The sequence below is a fragment of the Schistocerca serialis genome, chromosome 1 (assembly GCF_023864345.2).
Source record: "Schistocerca serialis cubense isolate TAMUIC-IGC-003099 chromosome 1, iqSchSeri2.2, whole genome shotgun sequence".
NCBI lineage: Eukaryota > Metazoa > Arthropoda > Insecta > Orthoptera > Acrididae > Schistocerca > Schistocerca serialis.
In genome coordinates, this window is record NC_064638.1 from 1,139,676,729 (window position 1) to 1,139,700,050 (window position 23,322).

Genomic DNA, 23,322 nt, shown 5'->3' on the forward strand with positions numbered 1-23,322 from the left:
ACGTCTCGATCCCTGAGTCAACAGATGGCGACGTTTGCAAGACAACAACCATCTGTACGAACAGCTCGACGACGTTTGTAGCAGCATGGACTATCAGCTCGGAGACCATGGCTGCGGTTACCCTTGACGCTGCATCACTGACAGGAGCGCCTGCGATGGTGTACTCAATGACGAACCTGGGTGCAGCAATGGCAAAACGTCATTTTTTCGGATGAATCCAGATTCTGTTTACAACATCATTACGGTCGCATCCGTGTTTGGCGACATCACGGTGAACGCACATTGGAAGCGTGTATTCGTCATCGCCATATTGGCGTATCACCCAGCGTGATGGTGTGGGGTGCCATTGGTTACACGTCTCGGTCACCTCTTGTAACGTCCACTTTGAACAGTGGACGTTACATTTCAGATGTGTTACGACCCGTGGTTCTACCCTTTATTTGATCCCTGCGAAACCCTACATTTCAGCAGGATAGTGCACGATCGCATGTTGCAGGTCCTGTACGGGCCATTCTGGATACAGAAAATTTTCGTCTGGTCAATGGTGGCCGAGCAACTGGCTCGTCACAATACACCAGTCACTACTCTGTGGTATCGTGTTAAAGCTGCATGGGCAGCTGTACCTGCACACGCCATCCAAGCTCTGTTTGACACAATGCTCAGGCGTATCAAGGCCGTTATTACGACCAGAGGTGGTTGTTCTGGGTACTGATTTCTCAGGATCTATGCACCCGAATTGCGTGAAAATGTAATCACATGTTAGTTCTAGTATAATATATTTGTCCAATGAATACTCCTTAATCATCTGTATTTCTTCTTGGTGTAGCAATTTTAATAGCCAGTAGTGCATATTCCTGATCTCTTTGCATGCGACTGACACGCCTTCGGTTTCTTAAAAAAGCCCTTGAGCGGTCGAAGATTCCTGTCGGACGGGGAGGTGCAGCAGGCAGTTACGGACTTCTTCACGCAGGAGAACACGGTGTTTTATCAAACAGGTATCTTCAACCTGGTATGTCGGTGGGAAGATTGTCTCAATGCTCATGGCGATTTTTCCTGACGGGCATACCGATTCTGGACTGTATAGCCTTCAAACTGAAACTTTTTAATCACCTCTTCTAGTTAAATGCTCACAGTCGTTCTGGAAACCACAAAGATTACCATGCACAGCACACTTTACTTTGGAAACAGCTGTGTTCACGACTTGAAAGCCTTCTACATAAGTAACTGATTTGTTACACGGAGGTACTAACCGTGAGAGAGTGAACACTCATCTTGGTGCCTCTAATATGTTTTAAATGTGCAGTTGCGATACTGATATATACCTGTATCTTGCGTCTACACAAGCTTCTGAACTATACAATACATGTATGATACACACATCAAAAAATGTTTTGCAACACCCCTGTTCCCAGAACTCCTGAAGATAGATGTTGACTGTGGATATTGTATCACAGACACATTCCTTCTGACTGTTCAGAGATGTCACTGAACCAGCCCAAAGATGTAAACAACCACGCATGAGCAGCGCCTAGTAGACGGAGATGGTTTGACAAGCCATCAGCTCCAGTCATTCCAGCAGGAAGGGAGGTACACGGCTCGTGTTGTCTGTAGTTCAACCATGCCTAGACGGTCAATACCGCGGTTCGATCGCGTCCGCATTGTTACATTGTGCCAGGAACGGCTCTCAACAAGTGAAGTGTCCAGGCGTCTCAGAATGAACCAAAGAGATGTTGTTCGGACCTGTTGATGATATGCCTCGTTCAGACCGCCCAAGGGCTACTACTGCTATGGATGACCCCTACCGACGGATTATGGCTCGGAGGAACCCTGACAGCAACGTCACCATGTTGAATAATGCTTTTCGTACAGCCACAGAACGTTGAGTTACAACTGAAACTGTGCGTAATAGGTTGCATGAAGTGCAACTGCACTCACGACGTCCACGGCGAGGTCGGTCTTTGCAACCACGACACCATGCAGCGCGCTACTGATGGGCAGAACAACATGCCGAATGGACCGCTCAGGATTGGCATCACGTTCCTTCACCGACGAGTGTCGCATATGCCTTCAACCAGACAATTGTCGGAGACGTTTTGGAGGAAACCCGGTCAGACTGAACACTGTCCAGCGAGTGCAGCAAGGTGGAGCTTCCCCGCTGTTTCGGGGTGGCGTTATGTGGAGCCGACGTACGCCGCTGGTGGCCATGGAAGGCGCCGTAACGGCTGTACGATACGTGAATGCCATCCTCCGACAGATAGTGCAACCAATGGACGACAATTCGCGTCCCCATCGTGCACATCTTGTGAATGACTTCCTTCAGGATAACGACATCACTCGACTAGAGTGGCCAGCATGTTCTCCAGACATGACCCCTATTGAACATGCCTAGGATAGATTGAAAACGGCTGTTTATGTACGACGTGACCCATCAACCACTCTGAGGGATTTACGCCGAATCGCCGTTGAGGAGTGGGACAATCTGGACCAACAGTGCCTTGATGAACTTGTGGATAGTATGCCACGACGAATACAGGCATGCATCAGTGCAAGAGGACGTGCTACTGGCTTTTAGAGGTACCAGTGTGTACAGCAATCTGGACCACCACCTCTGAGGGTCTCGCTGTATGGTGGTACAACATCCAATGTGTGGTTTTCATTAGCAATAAAAAGGGCGGAAATGATGATTATGTTGATTTGTATTCCAATTTTCTGTACAGGTTTCGGAACTCTCGGCTCACAGGCGATGCGAAACATTTGTTGATGTGTGTAGTAACGTATCAGGATTGTACTGCCATTCAGCTATTTCAATGATCTGACGTGTCTGTATTATAGATATGCTGATATGAAAAAACGGTCGATGTTTGCATGCTGGACGTGTAAATCAACGCTTCTGTTCTCATCAGAAATCGGTAAATCACAGCAGGTTGTCAAGGAAGTTTCCTCATCGCGTCCGTTTGTACACAGAGGATCTGACGGAAAAATCTTCTCTGTAACCAGAGACGTGAGAAGAAAATTGTCGGCGGTACCACCTGGTACACAATCATTGCGCCTGGAGCTAGATGAACATCATGGGGACATAGAATTGGTCTGCATTCCAACATCGAGATCAAAATTTCAAACTTTGTATTTACGAAGCCTGAGCTAGCAGGATGGCTATAGTAATATTTGAACTATCAAGTACCACTCATATGAACAGTCAAAAGCTTAATCTGATTGTCGTATTTTACTTAGATTATGTAAAGTAGTAACTTACTGTTCTTTAATGCTCAAAGACAGCAGCGGCTCTTTCAAGCCAGTTCTGCGTATTCGCATCCTAAAATTTTAAAATGGAGGTTTTGTTGGAAGTACATAATTAAACATGAGTCTCCATTCAATTCTTTACTCGTATATTAACAATTGTTTTTCTTAATTATCATTAGTACTTTTAAATGAGTGAAACAATCAAATATCTCACGGTGTATCCCAGCACAGCAGAACAAGCACTGAAACTGTATTTACCACTTTCAAGCACATATTTGTGCGAAAGAGGATTTTCAGCGGTAGTGGCGATAAAAAATAAGCTTAGAAGCAAACTCAGTATTGCCAATGATTTACGTTGCGCAGTTTCTACTATTCAGCCAAGAATTCAAAATCTTGTAAAAAATATGCAAGCTCATCCTTCACATTGATTTATTTGTTTGTTTCTTGACATATGTGTATGGAAATAATATTTTTATAATAAATACGTCACATTATAAGAGAACTTGTTAGTTTCCTCCTAACTATCCTTACATGTAGGTAATACTGTAAAATTATAAAAAAACTATTTCGAAGAAACAATATTTATAAAATAAACATAGTGAATCTGATTTAAATATAAATACTGCGTGTGATACTTATGGATTCTGATGTTACGTGTGGTATGTTATCTCAACTAATAATACTATTTCTTCTGGATGAAGACGTAGCGAAAGTTTATCCTAGATATGGCAAGCGAAGAGTATTCCTAAAATCGTATACTGGTGAAGAAATGGTGTTCAGCAAGGGAATGTAATCAAGGTAAGGAAGTTGTTTTATTCATATTTTTTAAAGTTCTGTGTAGTCTGCAAAATTATTTCGTAAAACTTATTTTTTATTTTTTGTCTAGTTCTGGGAACTGGGTCTTTGTCGCTGTTCGGTAACTGTCATCGTTGACATAAATGCCAACGTATGCGCAATGACAATGGGGAGCGCTATAAGCGTACAAATCAGTGATGTTCGTTAACACCGTGACTGAGTGACTATTTTTGATAATGAGTGAAAGTAATAAGCTACACTCAAAATAATGGCCCGCATCTACTAATCTGCAAAGGTCGCAAATATTGGTAAACAAGGACTTTCTTTACCTTAGGAGTGGCTTATAATCACTAGACTAGACTGATGACGTAATAACTGCGACTCGATACATTAACAGTCCACCATGTTACGTGGCGCCACCATCACAAATTTTTCAATAGTTTCTTGATAATTAATAAAAATCTCTATATTTTTTTAGGGGGGGGGGGGCAAAGAAGTTTTCTTTTCGGCAGCAGGGGGGCGTGACAAACAAAAGTATGGGAACCTCTGATCTAGTGCATAGCTGGGTAAGCACGAAAGTTTTTAATATATATTTTGTTACGTCATTTGTGGTCGCAGTGAAGGTTAAAAGACAGAGATTTTCGTGTTGTTGAAAAATTATGTATCGAATAAACTGCCTGTGATGGTTAGCAATGAGTGGATGTTCCATCACAGTATCAGTTTGAAGCTAATTATTTCAATTGTATTTAAGAAGTTGAGGGGCGAACTTCAGGAGGCAGCGGATCAAGATGATTAGTTTTTTAAGTCCTCCAACTAATGTGTCCTTTTTTTATTGTTGAGAAAATAGGATGATATCGTCAAGTGAGCCTCAAAGAGAATTTGAATTATTGGGCAGATCAACGAAAGGAGAACCGAGTATTATTTTCATCGTGTCAGCGACAACAGCAACCATTACAAATTGTCTCGAATGTAAAACAGCCCACAGTTGCACTAAATTACGTTTACTTTAAACCTTGAGCATGGTTTCTGCTATAATAATATACCCTTCCTCCTGGGCCCAGTATAACAGAGGTAGTGGCGGAGGACATACGGTGCCATTTGTAATTTCACTTATGTTCGAAACAGGCTTATGTCTGTTGAAGTTATTTTATTGGTCTTGACACAGCTGCTGGACTAAGATATTTCTCAGTTGTCAGTGTGTATGACTCCTGAAGAAGGCTATATTATTATAGCAGAAACCATGGTCAAGGTTTAAAATAAACGTAATTTAGTGCAACTGTGGGCTGTTTTTTATTCGAGAATCGATTATCTTTGTCGAATTGCAGACCGGATCCGCAATAATTTAGATTCTTATCTGTAATGACAAAACAGCACTTTAACTGTAGATATACTGACCGAGGTGTGAATTTTAGCCATGTTTTCGAAATTCACATCAACTCTTTGGCGTCGTAATCTACTGTATTGTCACCCCTGCAGCCTTCAGTTGCTAGCAGATGTTGGCAGCACTCACTGGTGACGGAGAGCAGGACTTCCCCGCGTGCAACGTCTCCGCTGGCGCCCCTCACTTTGCAGACGTAGGCGCCGGCGTCAGCAGCGGCATCTACGCGCAACAGCCTCAGCGAGGCGCCACCGTCGCGCAGCTCGTGTCGCAGGTCAGCCGCTAGAGGGCTGCCACGTCGCTCCCAGGAGACGCCGCTGATTGGGTAGCCGGCGTACGGGCAACGTAGCGTCACCTGCCCAGACTCCACGGCCCGCACCGGGCCCGCGGAAGGCCGAACGTAAGGAGGACCTGCAGACATTACGCACAAGCGCGTCACTAACAGTGGGGTCAACCGTATACCATCAGACTAAAAGGTAAATGTGTCATCCCCTCGAAGGTTGGTTTGAACAGTATATTGCTTCGCCAGACAAGGTCCTATTCGAGGTGGTATGCCTTTCCCGCCACCCACCCCCTCACCGAAATCTGATTAAACTTACCCAGCCAGTCATAATACGGCTTACTGTTCAACATGAACTCCGAACCACGGTGCACTAGGCATTTTTCGCTGTAACAAACATTGCCAGAAGTGAAAGAAGTGATAAGTAACAGACTGATAGGGAATCGAACCCATTACCTTTGGATGTGTAGTCTAGTAACTTTCTAAAATTTTAAAATTTTTATACAATATACTGGCTCTATGGGAAATACACTGTTTCACTGCTTGCATCAGTCCAAACTTTGTGATATGTCCTCATGTCACTTTACTTCTTGTACAATATTACCATGTAATTCATGCTCATTCCTACGAGCACTGGTTTTTTTCCACTGCATCAGGTCTTTTCCCTCTTTCAGTTTTCCTCATTTCAGATCGATCCTGTGCTATCACGTTATTACGTTACTAAATAAGATCAGAGACTTTTTTTCTGTTGTCACTGGGCGATCGGGACGCAAGTCATCTTGATACAAATAATACAGTCTCAAAATCACAATATGGATTTCTAAAGGACTCCGATACTGATAAGGCTATTTATAACGTACAGCGAGAATGTACTGGATGGGTAGTCAATTAAATACAGGCTACTGGTACATTCTATGGTCTGTGTACCAAACAACATCCTTTTAAGTAAATTAGAATATTATAGTTTAACAGGAAATGACGCAAAATAGTTCGTATCATACCTACAACTTATGGTGTCACTAGGAAACAGTCTTGTATTAGGCTATCAGTCATCATCCAACAGAGAACTAAATACATGTGATATCGCACAATGTTATTTCTTAGGTCCCTTACGTTTTCTTGTCTACATTAATGATCTTTCTTCAGCAATATCAAAAAATGACAAGATCGTTTTGTTTGCCTTTGTCGTGGACCAAGCAATGAGTTCAGTGTGTGTTGGCCAGAGGTGCAGCCTGGCTTAAGCCGGCTCCTCGGGTCACACTCACTCAGTTTTTTCTTTTTTTTTCCAAACTCAACTCTTTAATTTAAACTACAACAATGGACACGTAACGTGTATCCACAGGACATGTGGCCTGTAATTGAAAAAGTGTCATGATGATCTCTCCATTGGCAAAATATTCCGGAATAGTCCCCCATTCGGATCTCCGGGAGGGGACTGCCAAGGGGGAGGTTACCATGAGAAAAAGATTGAATAATCAACGAAAGGATAACGTTCTACGAGTCGGGGCGTGGAATGTCAGAAGCTTGAGCGTGGAAGGTAGGGAAACTAGAAAATCTGAAAAGGGAAATGCAAAGGCTCAATCTAGATATAGTAGGGGTCAGTGAAGTGAAGTGGAAGGAAGAAAAGGATTTCTGGTCAGATGAGTATCGGGTAATATCAACAGCAGCAGAAAATGGTATAACAGGTGTAGGATTCGTTATGAATAGGAAGGTAGGGCAGAGGGTGTGTTACTGTGAACAGTTCAGTGACCGGGTTGTTCTAATCAGAATCGACAGCAGACCAACACCGACAACGATAGTTCAGGTATACATGCCGACGTCGCAAGCTGAAGATGAACAGATAGAGAAAGTGTATGAGGATATTGAAAGGGTAATGCAGTATGTAAAGGGGGACGAAAATCTAATAGTCATGGGCGACTGGAATGCAGTTGTAGGGGAAGGAGTAGAAGAAAAGGTTACAGGAGAATATGGGCTTGGGACAAGGAATGAAAGAGGAGAAAGACTAATTGAGTTCCGTAACAAGTTTCAGCTAGTAATAGCGAATACCCTGTTCAAGAATAACAAGAGAAGGAGGTATACTTGGAAAAGGCTGGGAGATACGGGAAGATTTCAATTAGATTACATCATGGTCAGGCAGAGATTCCGAAATCAGATACTGGACTGTAAGGCGTACCCAGGAGCAGATATAGACTCAGATCACAATATAGTAGTGATGAAGAGTAGGCTGAAGTTCAAGACATTAGTCAGGAGGAATCAATACGCAAAGAAGTGGGATACGGAAGTACTAAGGAATGACGAGATACGTTTGAAGTTCTCTAACGCTATAGATACAGCAATAAGGAATAGCGCAGTAGGCAGTACAGCTGAAGAGGAATGGACATCTCTAAAAAGGGCCATCACAGAAGTTGGGAAGGAAACCATAGGCACAAAGAAGGTAGGTGCGAAGAAACCATGGGTAACAGAAGAAATACTTCAGTTGATTGATGAAAGGAGGAAGTACAAACATGTTCCGGGAAAATCAGGAATACAGAAATACAAGTCGCTGAGGAATGAAATAAACAGGAAGTGCAGGGAAGCTAAGACGAAATGGATGCAGGAAAAATGTGAAGACATCGAAAAAGATATGATTGTCGGAAGGACAGACTCAGCATACAGGAAAGTCAAAACAACCTTTGGTGACACTAAAAGCAACGGTGGCAACATTAAGAGTGCAACGGGAATTCCACTGTTAAATGCAGAGGAGAGAGCAGATGGGTGGAAAGAATACATTGAAAGCCTCTATGAGGGTGAAGATTTGTCTGATGTGATAGAAGAAGAAACAGGAGTCGATTTAGAAGAGATAGGGTATCCAGTATTAGAATCGGAATTTAAAAGAGCTTTGGAGGACTTACGGTCAAATAAGGCAGAAGGGATAGATAACATTCCATCAGAATTTCTAAAATCATTGGGGGAAGTGGCAACAAAACGACTATTCACGTTGGTGTGTAGAAATGAGTCTGGCGACATACCATCTGACTTTCGGAAAAGCATCATCCACACAATTCCGAAGACGGCAAGAGCTGACAAGTGCGAGAAATATCGCACAATCAGCTTAACAGCTCATGCATCGAAGCTGCTTACAAGAATAATATACAGAAGAATGGAAAAGAAAATAGAGAATGCGCTAGGTGACGATCAGTTTGGCTTTAGGAAAAGTAAAGGGACGAGAGAGGCAATTCTGACGTTACGGCTAATAATGGAAGCATGGCTAAAGAAAAATCAAGACACTTTCATAGGATTTGTCTACCTGGAAAAAGCGTTCGACATTATAAAATGGTGCAAGCTGTTCGAGATTCTGAAAAAAGTAAGGGTAAGCAATATGGAGACACGGGTCATATACAATATGTACAACAACCAAGAGGGAATAATAAGAGTGGACGATCAAGAACGAAGTGCTCGTATTAAGAAGGGTGTAAGACAAGGCTGTAGCCTTTCGCCCCTACTCTTCTATCTGTACATCGAGGAAGCAATGATGGAAATAAAAGGAAGGTTCTTGAGTGGAATTAAAATACAAGGTGAAAGGATATAAATGATACGATTCGCTGATGACATTGCTATCCTGAGTGAAAGTGAAGAAGAATTAAACGATCTGCTGAACGAAATGAACAGAGTAATGAGTACACAGTATGGTCTGAGAGTAAATCGCAGAAAGACGAAGGTAATGAGAAGTAGTAGAAATAAGAACAGCGAGAAACTTAACATCAGGATTGATGGTCACGAAGTCAATGAAGTTAAGGAATTCTGCTACCTAGGCAGTAAAATAACCAATGGCGGACGGAGTAAGGAGGACATCAAAAGCAGACTCGCTATGGCAAAAAAAGACATTTCTGGCCAAGAGAAGTCTACTAATATCAAATACCGGCCTTAATTTGAGAAAGAAATTTCTGAGGATGTACGTCTGGTGTTGTGACTTGGCAAGACAGCCAAGCCACTACGAGATGAAGCCGAAAGGCACGTGTTTAAGCTCACGCAGGCTGGCGTGAGGTCTGGAACAGTCTAGTAAAAAAAGTACGTAGCTTCTTGAATACTTAACTTTAATCCATAATTGGAGAACATCGGTCTGACGGTACATGCATCACAAGATAAATAGCAAATGATAATGGCGCCTTGCTAGGTCGTAGCAAATGACGTAGCTGAAGGCTATGCTAACTATCGTCTCGGCAAATGAGAGCGTAATTTGTCAGTGAACCATCGCTAGCAAGGTCGGCTGTACAACTGGGGCGAGTGCTAGGAAGTCTCTCTAGACCTGCCGTGTGGTGGCGCTCGGTCTGCAAACACTGACAGTGGCGACACGCGGGTCCGACGTATACTAACGGACCGCGGCCGATTTAAAGGCTACCACCTAGCAAGTGTGGTGTCTGGCGGTGACACCACATCTGGAGTACTGCATTGTATGGTAGTGAAACATGGACTGTGGGAAAACCGGAACAGAAGAGAATCGAAGCATTTGAGATGTGGTGCTATAGACGAATGTTGAAAATTAGGTGGACTGCTAAGGTAAGGAATGAGGAGGTTCTATGCAGAATCGGAGAGGAAAGGAATATGTGGAAAACACTGATAAGAAGAAAGGACAGGATGATAGGACATCTGCTAAGACATGAGGGAATGGCTTCCATGGTACTAGAGGGAGCTGTAGAGGGCAAAAACCGTAGAGGAAGACAGAGATTGGAATACGTCAAGCAAATAATTGAGGACGTAGGTTGCAAGTGCTACTCTGAGATGAAGAGGTTAGTACAGGAACGGAATTCGTGGCGGGCCGCATCAAATCAGTCAGTAGACTGATGAAATAAAATAAAATAAAAAAAAACAATGGATCGTTTTAGTAAGCACAAAACTACCCCAGGAGGTAAGAAATCCTCTTTCATCATAGGCGCAACTAGTCTATCAAATTTTAGGGAGACTAAGCTGAGATGCTATATCTCTAATCAAAGGAAGCTGAAGTACTCTGGCCAAGTCCAAAATTAAAACTTTCTTTGGCACAAACAACGTTAACTGACTCATTATGCCAGGGGATCACTTCGAATCAGTAGAAACACTTGAAGAAAAAAATATTAAAATTTTAGGCATACAAGAAACAAGACTGACAGATGAAAACAACGTGGATATTGGAAATTGTAGACTATTCACAAGCAATATACATAAAAGAATCTTTAAATATACAATCCATGTAGGTGTTATATTCGCTGTTTCGAAAAACATTCTAGTTCCATAAACGAAGTGAAGCCTGTGAACAACAGTTTAAACGATTTATTGAAATATGCAAGTAAAATGTACATCGTAATATTTCAATGCAAGTATTTCAATCAACCAAGAAAATTAATAAAAATCAGAAAAAGTAAATAAGTCATGGGAGGTGGTACAAAATTTCCAACATTCTACAAAATCATTTGAAAATTTAAATGGGCGATTTAGTCCAGTTAGGCAAAAAAAAAAAAAAAATAATCAGGGAAACAGTTAGTGAATTCCCTGGGCACAAACGAACAGATCGAAAGGGGAAAGGCTGGCAGAACTATAGAAAAATTTAAACATCAAGATTATGTCAATTCGTTAAAAAAACTCTCTAAACGAAGAACACGGCAGTCACCCAACAAGAACATAGTGAATTCCAAACTGATAATCATCCAACCTAGTATCTGTAACACTAGGAAATTTTAAATGTTCAAGTATGCAAAGGGGCAAATATTGACACAGATTGGACCAGAGTGGAGCTAAGACCTCAAAATTTCGCAAAACCATAGCAGTAATCCCTTACATTTGTATTACTAAAATCCAACTACTGCTGTCAGCAACACAACAAAATGCAAGCACAAAGACTGAAACAACTCTTACACTAATTTATCGGAAGTGCCGAAAACTAAATTTCTTTACAAAAGCAGAGAAACACGCTTGGTGGAATGAACAGGCAGTAAAATCTAGACGCAATGCATTAACAACACGGAATAATAGCAAACCAGAAAATGCGCATGAAGCTCTTGTATCAACATTACAAAAAATGTTATGAAACATTTAAAACAAAGCTTCAAGAAGGAAATGGGCAGTTAACACTTAACAACCAAGAAAACTGCAGAGAACACTGCAGGTAATTTAGAAAGATTCTAAATTGATCTAAGCCCACAGAGAGATTTCCATCAGAAATTCCCCAAAAATCGATCCAGATTCACAAGCAACAAATATGGATAGATTTGATGCATAATTGAAAGGTTACAAAATAATAAACCATCTCGTTAAGACGAAATTGGTGCAGAACTTCTAAAATCAGCTGGCCCAAAAATCTTAAAACCAAATACATTGATCATGCAAAATATTTGGCAAATTGGGAAAATTCTGGATAACTGCAAAACTTCATTGATACAACCAGTGCACAAAAATGGAACTGACCATAATAATTGTAGGATTTTCCTTCGTCCTGTCCCATATAGAAATACATCTCAAAGTCTCCTAGAGCGACCACAACAATAATTTGAATGTTAATCTGACTAATATCATGTACATTTTAGACTAAGTAGATCATGTCCACGACAAATTTTAGTTCTGAAGCTAATTCGTAAACATCAAAACATCTGTTCAAAAAGATTTCTGGCTTGCAGACGGTCGTCGTAAACTTCATTGCACTATATTTCGGCTGGACAACTGCCAGCCATCTTCAGGTGAGCCGAACGAGTCCTCGTGCAATGAAGTTTACGACGACCGGCTGCAAGCCCGAAATCTTTTTCAACAGTTGATTCGCCGGGAAAATATCAAAATTTTACATCAAAACATCTGTAACAACAAAGTATCCTGTATCTTAGCAGATTTTTAAAAAAAGCTTATGACTCTTCCAAATTCAGGAAGAACAAGAGCTGGATCTCAAAAACAAAGCAGATAGTAGTGAAACACTATATGGTACAAAGTATAAGTTACAATTCTGAAAAGATATTTCGGAACTTGTTCAAATTAAGAAGGTGGGAGACAAGTCCATGGAATCTTTCCACTAGCTTTCAAGAGTGTCTTAGAAAAAATAATCCAAGAGTGACGAAAATTAAAATCAGAGTTTAAAATTGACAAACAAATCAAGTTTAAGCGAAGACAGTCAGGAAAAGGACCTGGAAAAGACTTGTTATGATATTCTTTGATGCAAAAGGTGTCCATTCTGCAGGAACATCGGCCATAAAATTTGAACTAGTTTTAACGATGTTCATATAATTTTGAGGAAGCACTGATTCCCAGCTTCTAGAAATTTATGGAAAATAGTGGTTTGCACACAGCTGTATTGTCACTTTACTAAACAACCAGTTTCCATCAAAAATGGGCCATCCTCAGGTATAATGTGACATCATTAATCAGATGTCACATTAATACTAGAGCATATACAGCTGGTAACGGGTCATTCGACGAAAGGTGAAGGTTTTGTTACGTCTATAAACTTCCTGTTCTTTTGTTTAATGGCAAATGAACACAGCTCGCATCGTCAAATCACCGCGTATATAGGGTCATATTCAGATCTATCTGTTTTTCATTTTGATATTAATACTTCACCATAAATTGTATGAATGTTTCGTTCGTAGCCGTAGACTGACCATAAACTAAGAAGATATGCAGTCGCTGAAATTACATAAATGCTTAGATGCAAGTGGTAGATGGCAAATTACTTCAGCGGCAAAAGTTTGTAGTTTTAGCTCGTCTATTTGAATCGACAAAGAATCGTAAATTGCAGTGGCATGAACTAATATGCACATACGTAATTGATGTTGCCTCAGTTTACTAAAAGTTTGCCTAGTGTCTCATGGTTTGGGCTCAGTTCCTCACGACAAAATAACAATTATTCATAACGCGATCTAGATCCAACTGCCGTCGTTATATATCCCCCTCGGTGGACTATTGGATGTCGGTAACTTGCCTACGCAGATTTTTCTGGTCGTATTCAAGTGTTTACACAAGTTACTGGCGTCCGGCTAGTCTCCCGACATTTAGCAGGACAGTTGTTGGCTTCTTAATAACAGAGCTGCTTATTTCATCCCATTACGTAAAAACAACGTCTCAAGATCTTTTAAAAACTAGTTATCTTTAGATTAACATAGCAGAGGAGATATAGAAAATTCTTCCTACTTGCAGTTGATTCAAAGAAAACGTACTATACTGAAATGAAACTCCTGTTCATATTAGAGTGCTCTCATTGTTTTAATAGGTGAAATTATTTATGTCCAATACTGACCATAAACGTTGAGTCTGGCCTCGTGGGACACAGTGCCCATGGAGTTGGTAGCACTGCAGCTGTACAGTCCCCCATCTTGAACACGCACGGAGGATATGTTTACATGGCTGATGACGTCACCTCTCTGATCCACATACTGGCCAATCGTATACCTACAACAATAGAGGAACACATGAATCAAGCAACTCCTTGACTCGAAAAACAATGGAGATGCAATTTAGTCCCAACTGAATTACTGGAAGGAAATTATGGTATTCACATTTACAGGTCTTCACAAATGGACATTGCATTACACAGATAGATTCAGTAACTGCTTAACTTCAATACTTAAAACATTTGTGGCAGTGGTCACTGCTCATTTAAAAGATTCATTTAAGTTTCTTGACAGGAAAATTTTTACATATTCTTCTCGGTCGTAGTCAACGTTCTACAACCTTCAGTGTGTACCCGTACCGTTCTATAGACACAGCACATTCACGCTCTCTAAAGCGTTGAGGTGGAGTTCCCACAAAAATAATAACACAGAATGGTCAGAAACAGCCTGCCAAGCTGTAGGGGTTTGCAGCAGGGGATGCTGTGCTGAAAAATAACTGTAAAGAAAAAATTCGATACGTTGCACCGTTCCCGAGTTGCTTAGCATTGAAGTCAGCCCATCGGATTGTCCCGCGCGCAAATTCAAAGACCCTCCAAGGGGCGGTGTCGCCAAACATTCTTCGTTTGCTTTCCTCAGATCGAACAAACCTAGCTTTAGCTCACATAGATTAAATTTATTAATTCCGAATAAGGCACATTTTAACTGGTTGAGCATTTCAGCAAGTGGCAACTCATGGACCCCACAGATGCCTGTGCATTACCGCATGTAGTGTGTGCCAGTGCTTGAATTTTTGCGCGCAACTAGCTGATTGGTTAACTTCAATGCTAAATAATTCGTTTTTTGTTAACAATTACTTCCCTGCACGGCCTTCACTGCAACATCCTTGTAAACTTTTCAGACTATTTCTGATCGCCCTGTATAACAATGTCTTTACGAGATCCCCATTTCATTTGTTTAAGAAAATGGTAGTCTGTCTCGCAATAGGATGAATTACGCGTTTCTGGTAACATACATCTCTCTGCAGACGATATTGAACGATTTTCGAAGCTGTGATAGATTTCTTCATGACCGTCACATCGACTGTGCAATTCGATATGTGTAGTGGAAGAATATTTAGTTGCGGTAGGAAATACTCAAAGTGCAACACTTCGCATCGTCTTTAACCCTTATTCTTTCGTGCCCTTTCAAAGGAACCTCCGCAGAATTTTCCTGAAGCGATTTTAGGGAAATGACAGAAAGCCTAAACCAGCATGGCTGGACGCGAGTTTTAGCAGCCGGGCTCCCAAATGCGAGTCCGGTGTGCGTGTGCTAACCACTGCACCATCTCTCTCGGTGTCCGTCTATGGAAACGTCACACCTGGACGGAAGGATCTCGCTTTTTGTTACACCATGTCGATGGTTGTGTCCAGATACGCCGTCATCCCAGCGAACGATTGTGGTTTTTGCAACGTTAAATTTACATAAAATTACGTGGGTCTGTCCATGTAATGCTTCAGTAACTCAAGTTTTTGTTTGTTCGGTCGATGGGACTGAGAAGTACTGTAGCATCCACCATAGTCCTCGGACTTAAGTCCTTGTGACTTTATTTTGATTCCGAAGATGAAGGAACCACTTCGTGGGATTCGCTTCAGAACTGTTCCAGAGATTCGACAGGCAGTTGACCGCTCCATTCGCACCATCAACAGAACAGGCTCTGCTAACGGTATACTACGCCTTCCACTTTGCTGGCAACGGGTTCTGCACAACGCTGGTGACTACTTTGACGGACAGTAACAGTTGCAAACGTGGAACTCTTTTGTAGTGATTGTGAATAAATAGTTGCAAATATTTAAGTTCCAATGCTCGTAGATATAAGATACATGAAATGTTTTAATGTTTTACTGTTACAGCCAAAGACCAATACGATCGTAACGGATCGTGGCGCGAAGAGGCAATGGCCGAATACAATTAGTATTCTGCCATTTATTCACTTTCAGTTTGCTACAGCGTCCCAGAGATTAACTGCCGATCATCACGAAGCGTTTTGCAAATTTAAATGCAGGCGAGGAACCTTAAACGAACTGGCCACAGTCTCCAAGCTATGATTCCATTTCGCCCATAAATGACAGATACCGGCCCCACAAATTTGACGGTGGTGTTAAAAGACATAATTTTCTGCTCGAAACGTGCTCCACACCACAAACGCAAGCTGGTGAGGGCAGTGTGAGGAAGGGGACAGGGGGGGGGGGGAGGGGGGACGTGAGGGAGGGAGGGAGACCCCCACCCGGGCTATTCAATAAGTAAAAGTTATTGTGTACCATCTGTACACCTTCATGTCTGATATCTTCCCCGACGTGGATAGGATCTTCTCGCAGGATAACTGTCCGTGTCACACAGCCAGAATCGTGCTACAGTGCTTCTAGCTGCATGTTATTGAACTCAGGTGGATGTCTTCGCCATCGAATTCACCTGATCTGAATCCGATGGAACAATTTTAGGATGCTATCTGGCGCCAAACCGACGTCCAAAAACCAACGGCCTATAATTTAAGGTAACTGCGTGACCTGTACATAGATATCTAGTGCCACAAACCATTTGGGATCCTATCGAGCGCCAACTCCTCGCCCACAGACCAACGACCTGTAATTTATAGGAATTTCGTGGCATGTGCGTTGACATATGGTGCCATAAATCATAGACCTACGAAGGATTTGTCGGATCTACGAGGATTGACTGAAAAATAAAGCCTTCCCTTTCGTAACTCTTCAACAGTTGGCAGCATAGGTATGCGGCAGGTACCTGTTTCGTAGCCTCTTCTCTACAGCTCCAGTTGGCGGGAAGCCTTAGCATTGAACGGTTGTATTGTTACGGTGTAAAGTATGGAACTCTGCGCAGACGGTCGGTCAATGCAATTTAAGCAACGTGCAGTCATTGAATTCCTGACAGCAGAAGGTGTCAGCCCAAAGGAGATTCATCAGAGAATGAAAGCAGTTTATGGTGATTCTGTTGATGTGAGTACTGTGCGTCGTTGGGCTAATAAGTTTAAAGATGTTGAGGCGGGAACATCTCACCTGCGTGACAAACAAAGAGTTGGACGGTCTGTGACAGCAACCACCGAGTTTCACAAGAAAAATGTAGACAGATTGATTCAAGACGATCGTCGTATCACTCAAAGCACAATCGGCATTTCACAAGAACGTGTGGGTCACATTATTGCTTTGCCTGGCTATCGGATCTGTGCACGATGGGTACTACGGATGCTGACTCCTGAAATGAAAGTGCACGGACTTGAAATTTGCCAGGAACTCCTCTCGGATTACGAGAACGAAGGTGACGCCTTTCTCCATTCAGTTGTGACACGAGACGAAATGTGGATACACCATTACGACTGTGAGACTATGGTTGCGGAAGCACTTATTCCGTGTCGGCTTCAGAAAACTTATTCATCGTTGGCAGAAATGTATCCAATTGGCTGGCGATTATGTGGAAAAGTGAACATTGGTAATTAAAGATCACATTCTAAGGATTATTTCTGCGTTTAATTTATTAAAATATTCCCATCCAAACGCAATTAACGGAGTCCTCTTCCCCGGATCTGATACGACGAATACTTCTCTGCAATTACTTGGGCTGCTACTCTTCGCTATCTGAAATCAGAAAACTTATCGGAAATTTGGAGTGTTCCTCTGTCCTGAGAGATTTTTACTAGGGCATCTTAGAGTGTGTCTAGGGACTGCTGGTGTTTGAGAACCTATGTAAACAGGTTCTGTATTTGTTGCTAATAATCAGCACCTCCTAGTGGCGCCGGGTTGTATCATAGGAAATAAAAGGTATTTATTGTAGTCTATAGTCACAATTTTCTTTATTTTGCCTACTGGCTAACGCTTTCAAGAATCAGTACCTTCCTTAGGTCGTCATACGATCAAAACAATCAAAGTACATAATTAAAATAATAACGTGGGAAACATTACATAACTTTTTCGCTCTGCATTAGCAAACGTATGGTATTAAGTGCAGCATTAAAATATACGGTGTGTTTCAGAATGACGTTATAAAATTTTTGGGACAGTTCCCTTGTACCAAAACAAGAGAAAAGTGTCCAGTAAACATGGGATCTAAAGTGTGTATCTTAAGTGCTAGGAGCACTTGTTCAGTAGAAGAGCTGTTTTTCACGTTAGTGAAGATGAATATGCTGAAATGTTTAAAACGCCTTCCTGAAAAGCCCGTTTACGCCTGGCACACAGTCGTCACCGTCGCTTCCCAAGTAGGTATGTCAAAGACTAAACGTCAATGATAAGCTTTAAACAGGTGCAAATTGCGGTCATTAGTGATAAGAGTGCCCCCCCCCCCCCCCCCCCCCAATGTACAGGGTGTCTTTGTCTTTCTTCTTAAGAGAAGAGTCGCACTGTAAAAAGTGCTAAAACAAAGAGTAAAACAGTTATCACAGTAATAAAAGATTGAAAGCAAATTGGCAAATTTTGGTAGCCATGTTAGCATTCGCCGTTTGAATGCGGTTTATGTTACTACTGTATACGGCCACGAATCGTTTAATCAAGTAAGTGTCGTCGTAATAATAACATTACACATTGAAAACCCAAATTTTCTTTTGTTGAAAAGATATCCACATCCAGGGCGAATAGCAGTGCAGCGTGAGTGAGTATCACTCCGCAACTGTCAGTTGATGATTTCAGTTTGCTATTTTTCCCAGCAGTGTCCGCCTGTAAGCTCGGGCTCCCAGCGGCGCCGCACCGCGCTTCCTCCCCACCGTGTCGCAGTGGCAGTCAGCCACGGTCTGATAAACTGTTCTCACACATACTGTGGGAGGTTGTATCGATGGGCTCTGGTGTTAGCAGACGGCCACGATATTAATTCCTACAACCGTTTCGTGCTCTGAATGTTATGCTATAGCTGCACTTTCCTGCAATACTTACACTGGTCAGCCAGAGCATTATCACCACCGAACAACTAGCTATATAAACCAACACCGACTCAAAGGAAGGCCTCGGCGCTTGTTCGTGACGTCACGTCAGCTAGGCACGGCGAACGCCAGGTCTGTTGCAGGCATACTCATAATGGTGGTGTCTCCCCCTCTGACACAGGAAAATGTGAAACAATTGGCGGTAGTTGACCAACACACATTGTTCTGAGAGATTTCTGCAATCAATTAATTGTGCAATTCATTACACTTCTTAACAAATAGTGTACTCCTGAACTTAAATTTCGACCTGCTTTAAGGATTGACATACAAAAACAACTTCATGGTCCAGCAGCAACAGAATTCGTGCTTCTTTGCCTTATTTGTAAATCTGAGCAAGTTACGTTTGTACTGGGTTGCTCCTACGAGAAACTGTAAACATATTGGTGCTCTTCTTTAGGTAACTTGGTTGACTATGGGGTGAGGAGCACTGAATGTTAATGAAATATCTTGCGATTCTACACGTTGGCGGAGGGGGTGGGTGACAGAAGAAGAGGCAAAAGAGAGATACTTGTTTTATCAAATAAAATTTTTTATCTTATAAAGTTTTTCCTTTCAGTTGCAAGAGGGGAATATTTATCTTTTCTAATGTGCATGTTTAAAAAAGTTTAAGCTCAGCAGCATTTTCGATGTATGAAGCTATTCTGCTTCCTGTTTAAAATTACTTACGTTGAAAACGACTGTAATCTAATGACTGGCAACAGCTGGACATTTACACATGTAAATTAGTTCACATTTCCAGTGAAGATGTCAAACGAAAATAAATAAATAAATAAATAAATAAAAGAAACAAGTTAATTGTAAGGGGATTGGGGTAAGTTTCAATAACAAAATGGATCAAGTAAATATAGTTACTTCAATGTAAAATTTCCGAAGCTTGCAATGGGTCAATATTGATCTACGTTTGTTTCGACAGGATTCAGTAATACAGAACCATGATCTTCATTTGTAGCTTTACGATAGTAAGAAAATCTTTCATCTAAATAAAATAGCAGAATCCAAAACAATACCAAACATTTTGTCCTAAAATAAGAGATTTATAGTGATAAGCACGCCCAGGCGTTTCTGCCTGAAACAGACCTGGCGTTCGCCCTGCCTAGCTGACGTGACGTCACCAACAAGCGCCGAGGCCTTCCTTTGAGTCGGTGTTGTATAAACTCGTCCCGATAGCAATATTCCCTGGCGAAGAATGACTACTGGTCAGACACACGCACAGTGGATGTAGTATCAGTGAGCGTGCTGTCCGTGTGTAGAATGTAGAGGGTGAGCGATCTATCTGAGTTTGGCCGAGGACAGGTTGCGGTGGCCCGCAGGCTCGGCTGAGCATTTCGGAAACTCTACAACTTGTCAGATTTTCGAGTAGTGACGTTGTTGAGTGTCTACAACACGTGGCGAAACCAAGGTGAAACCACTTCCAAACGTCTTGGGGTTGGGCGGTCACCTCTCATTACAGTCCCGGCAGACTGGCAAAACAGGACAGGTGGCGAACTGTGACGGAACTAACATCAGACTTTAATGCTGGGTAGAGTACAAGTGTGTCTGAACACACAGTGCATTGAACGATGGGCCTCCCAATCCCGGCGGAGGTTCGAGTCCACCCTCGGGCATGAGTGTGTGTGTTTGTCCTTAGGATAATTTAGGTTAAGTAGTGTGTAACCTTAGGGACTGATGACCTTAGCAGTTAAGTCTCATAAAATTTCACACACATTTGAACATTTGATGGGCCTCCGCAGCCGACGACCCATATATGTGACAATGTTAACACCATGACATCGGCAGTTACTACTGAAATGGGCGCATGACCATCACTGGACCTTGGCGCAATGGTCATCACGATGACGGAAGGGCGTGAATCCGTCGTCTTCTAGGGGGACAGTTCCTTGACACCCATACTAGGAACAAGCTGGCGGCGGCTCCATTATGCTCTGCGGATCATTCGCGTGGGCATCCATGGGTTCAGTGGAGCTCGTGAAAGGCATCATGATGGCCAAAGAGTATCGTATACTGGTTGAGGACTACATACACCCCTTCATGACGATCATGTTTCCCGACGGCAGTGGCATTTTTCAGCAAGATAACGTGCCGTGTCAGAAGGCCACAAGTGTGATGGAGTGGTTCGAGGAACACAGCGGCGAGATATAATTCTTGTGCTGGTCCCCCAACTCAACAGATCTGAAACCGATCGAACACATCTGGATTATGACTGAACGTGGAGCCGGCCGCTGTGGCCGAGGGGTTCTAGTCGCTTCAGTCCGGAACGGTGCTGCTGCTACGGTCGCAGGTTCGAATCCTGTCTCGGGCATGGATCTGTGTGATGTCCTTAGGTTAGTTAGATTTAAGTAGTTCTAAGTCTAGGGGACTGATGACCTCAGAAAAGTCCCATAGTGCTCAGAGCCATTTGAGCCATTTTGAATGTGGAGTCAGAGCTCGTCGCCCCTTCCCCGGAATTGTGTTTGCAGATGTGGTGCCAACTCTCTCCAGTGACCTCACAAGGCCTCGTTTCTTTCACGCCACGACGCGTCACCGCTGTTATCCGTGCCAAAGGTGGACATACCGGCTGTTATGTAGGTGGCAGCAGAGTAGCTCACCTGTGTCCCAGACGGGCGGCGTTGAGGGGCCGTCCGTCCAGCCTCCAGATGAACTGCGGGGGCGGGCTGCCGGCGGCGGCGCAGCGCAGAGACACCGGCGGTCCGGGGCTCAGCGCCTGCTCCACGAACGTCCACTGCAGCTCCGGCACCGTGTCTGAAATGTCACCATGTTGGGCGATCGAGATATCTGCACTAATTTGAACTGTTTTGCTTCTTCTACACATTGGGACAAGGCGACACTGTGGCAAAAAACGCTACGTCTAAATCTAAATGGATACTCTGCAAATCACATTTAAGTGCCTGGCAGAGGGGTCATCGAACCACCTTAACAATTCTCTATTATTCCAATCTCGTTTGGCCGACGGAAAGAATGAGCACCTATGTATTTCCGTACGAGCTCTGATTTCCCTTATTTTTATCGTGGCGATCGTTTTCCCCGATGTAGGTCGGTGTCAACAAAATATTTCTGCATTCGGAGGAGAAAGCTGGTGATTGGGATTTCGTGAGAAGAATCCGTCGCAACGAAAAACGCCTTTCTTTTAATGACGTCTAGCCCGAATCCTGTATCATTTCTGTGTCACTCTCTCTCATATTTCGCGATAGTACAAAACGTACTGCCTTTTTTTGAAATATTTCGATGTACTCCGTCAGTTCTATCTGATAAGGATCCCACACCGCGCAGCAGTATTCTAAAAGAGGACGGACAAGCGTAGTGTAGGCAGTCTCCTTAGTAGGTCTGTTACATTTTCTAAGTGCCCTGGCAATAAAACGCACTCTGGTTAGCCTTCCCCACAACATTTTCTGTGTGTTCCTTCCAATTTAAGTTGTTTGTACTTGCAGCTTTTAGATTAGACTGATTTATTGTATAACCGAAGTTAAACGAGTTCCTTTTAGGACTCATGTGGATGACCTCACACTTTTCGTTATTTAGGGTCAACTGCCACTTTTCGCACCATACTGATATCTTTTCTAAATCGTTTTGAAGTTTGTTTTGATCTTCTGATGACTTTATTGTCGATAAACGACAGCGTCATCTGCAAACAACCGAAGACGGCTGCTCAGATTGTCTCCCAAATCGTTTACATCGATAAGGAACAGCAAAGGGCCTATAACACTACCTTGGGGAACGCCAGAAATCACTTCTGTTTTACTCGATGACTTTCCGTCAGTTACTACGAACTGTGACCTCTCTGACAGGGAATCACAAATCCGGTCACATAACTGAGATGATATTCCGTAAGCACACAATTTCACTACGAGCCGCTTGTGTGGTACAGTGTCAAAAGCCTTCCAGAAATCCATAAATACGGAATCGTTCTGAAATTCCTTGTCAATAGCACTCAACACTTCATGTGAATGAAGAGCTACAGATAGTGTATGTTAAGGTGTTCAGAAACAGCTGAAATCGTTAAAATTCAACAAAGCTCAAGGACCAAAAGGAATTCCTGTTTCTCGCGAGGGGAGCGCTGCAGTGCCAAGTAAAGTAATTTATGCCAATGAAACAATATCATTTCACTTCAGTTCGAAAGATGTCGCGCTCTCTGTTTGTTGCGTACGGGATTGTAGAAGCGGGCGAACGAGACAACAATGAATTCCATAAACAAGACACCTCTATCATTGAAGAGAGCTATGGAAAAAAGAAGTTCAAAATCCAAGGAAGGACATTTTAGCTCCTATCATTGTAGTAGATGATTTGCAGTGATGAGCCGTAATTGTGCTCTAGTAAGTAAATTCTTAAGGCGTCAAAACTTTTTTGAAGCTCT

The 23,322-nt window shown here is 42.6% G+C and overlaps 1 protein-coding gene across 1 annotated transcript in view; it reads right to left on the minus strand.

The window, feature by feature from the left end:
• Window positions 1–23,322, minus strand: part of LOC126455967 (Down syndrome cell adhesion molecule-like protein Dscam2) — a 358,909-nt gene that overhangs the window by 286,583 nt on the left and 49,004 nt on the right. Inside the window, exons 4-6 of the mRNA XM_050091727.1 lie at window positions 21,560–21,713; window positions 13,924–14,075; window positions 5,546–5,824 (exon numbers count right to left, since the gene is read on the minus strand). Coding sequence (XP_049947684.1) covers window positions 5,546–5,824; window positions 13,924–14,075; window positions 21,560–21,713 — 585 coding nt within the window. The remainder of the gene's footprint in view (window positions 1–5,545; window positions 5,825–13,923; window positions 14,076–21,559; window positions 21,714–23,322) is intronic.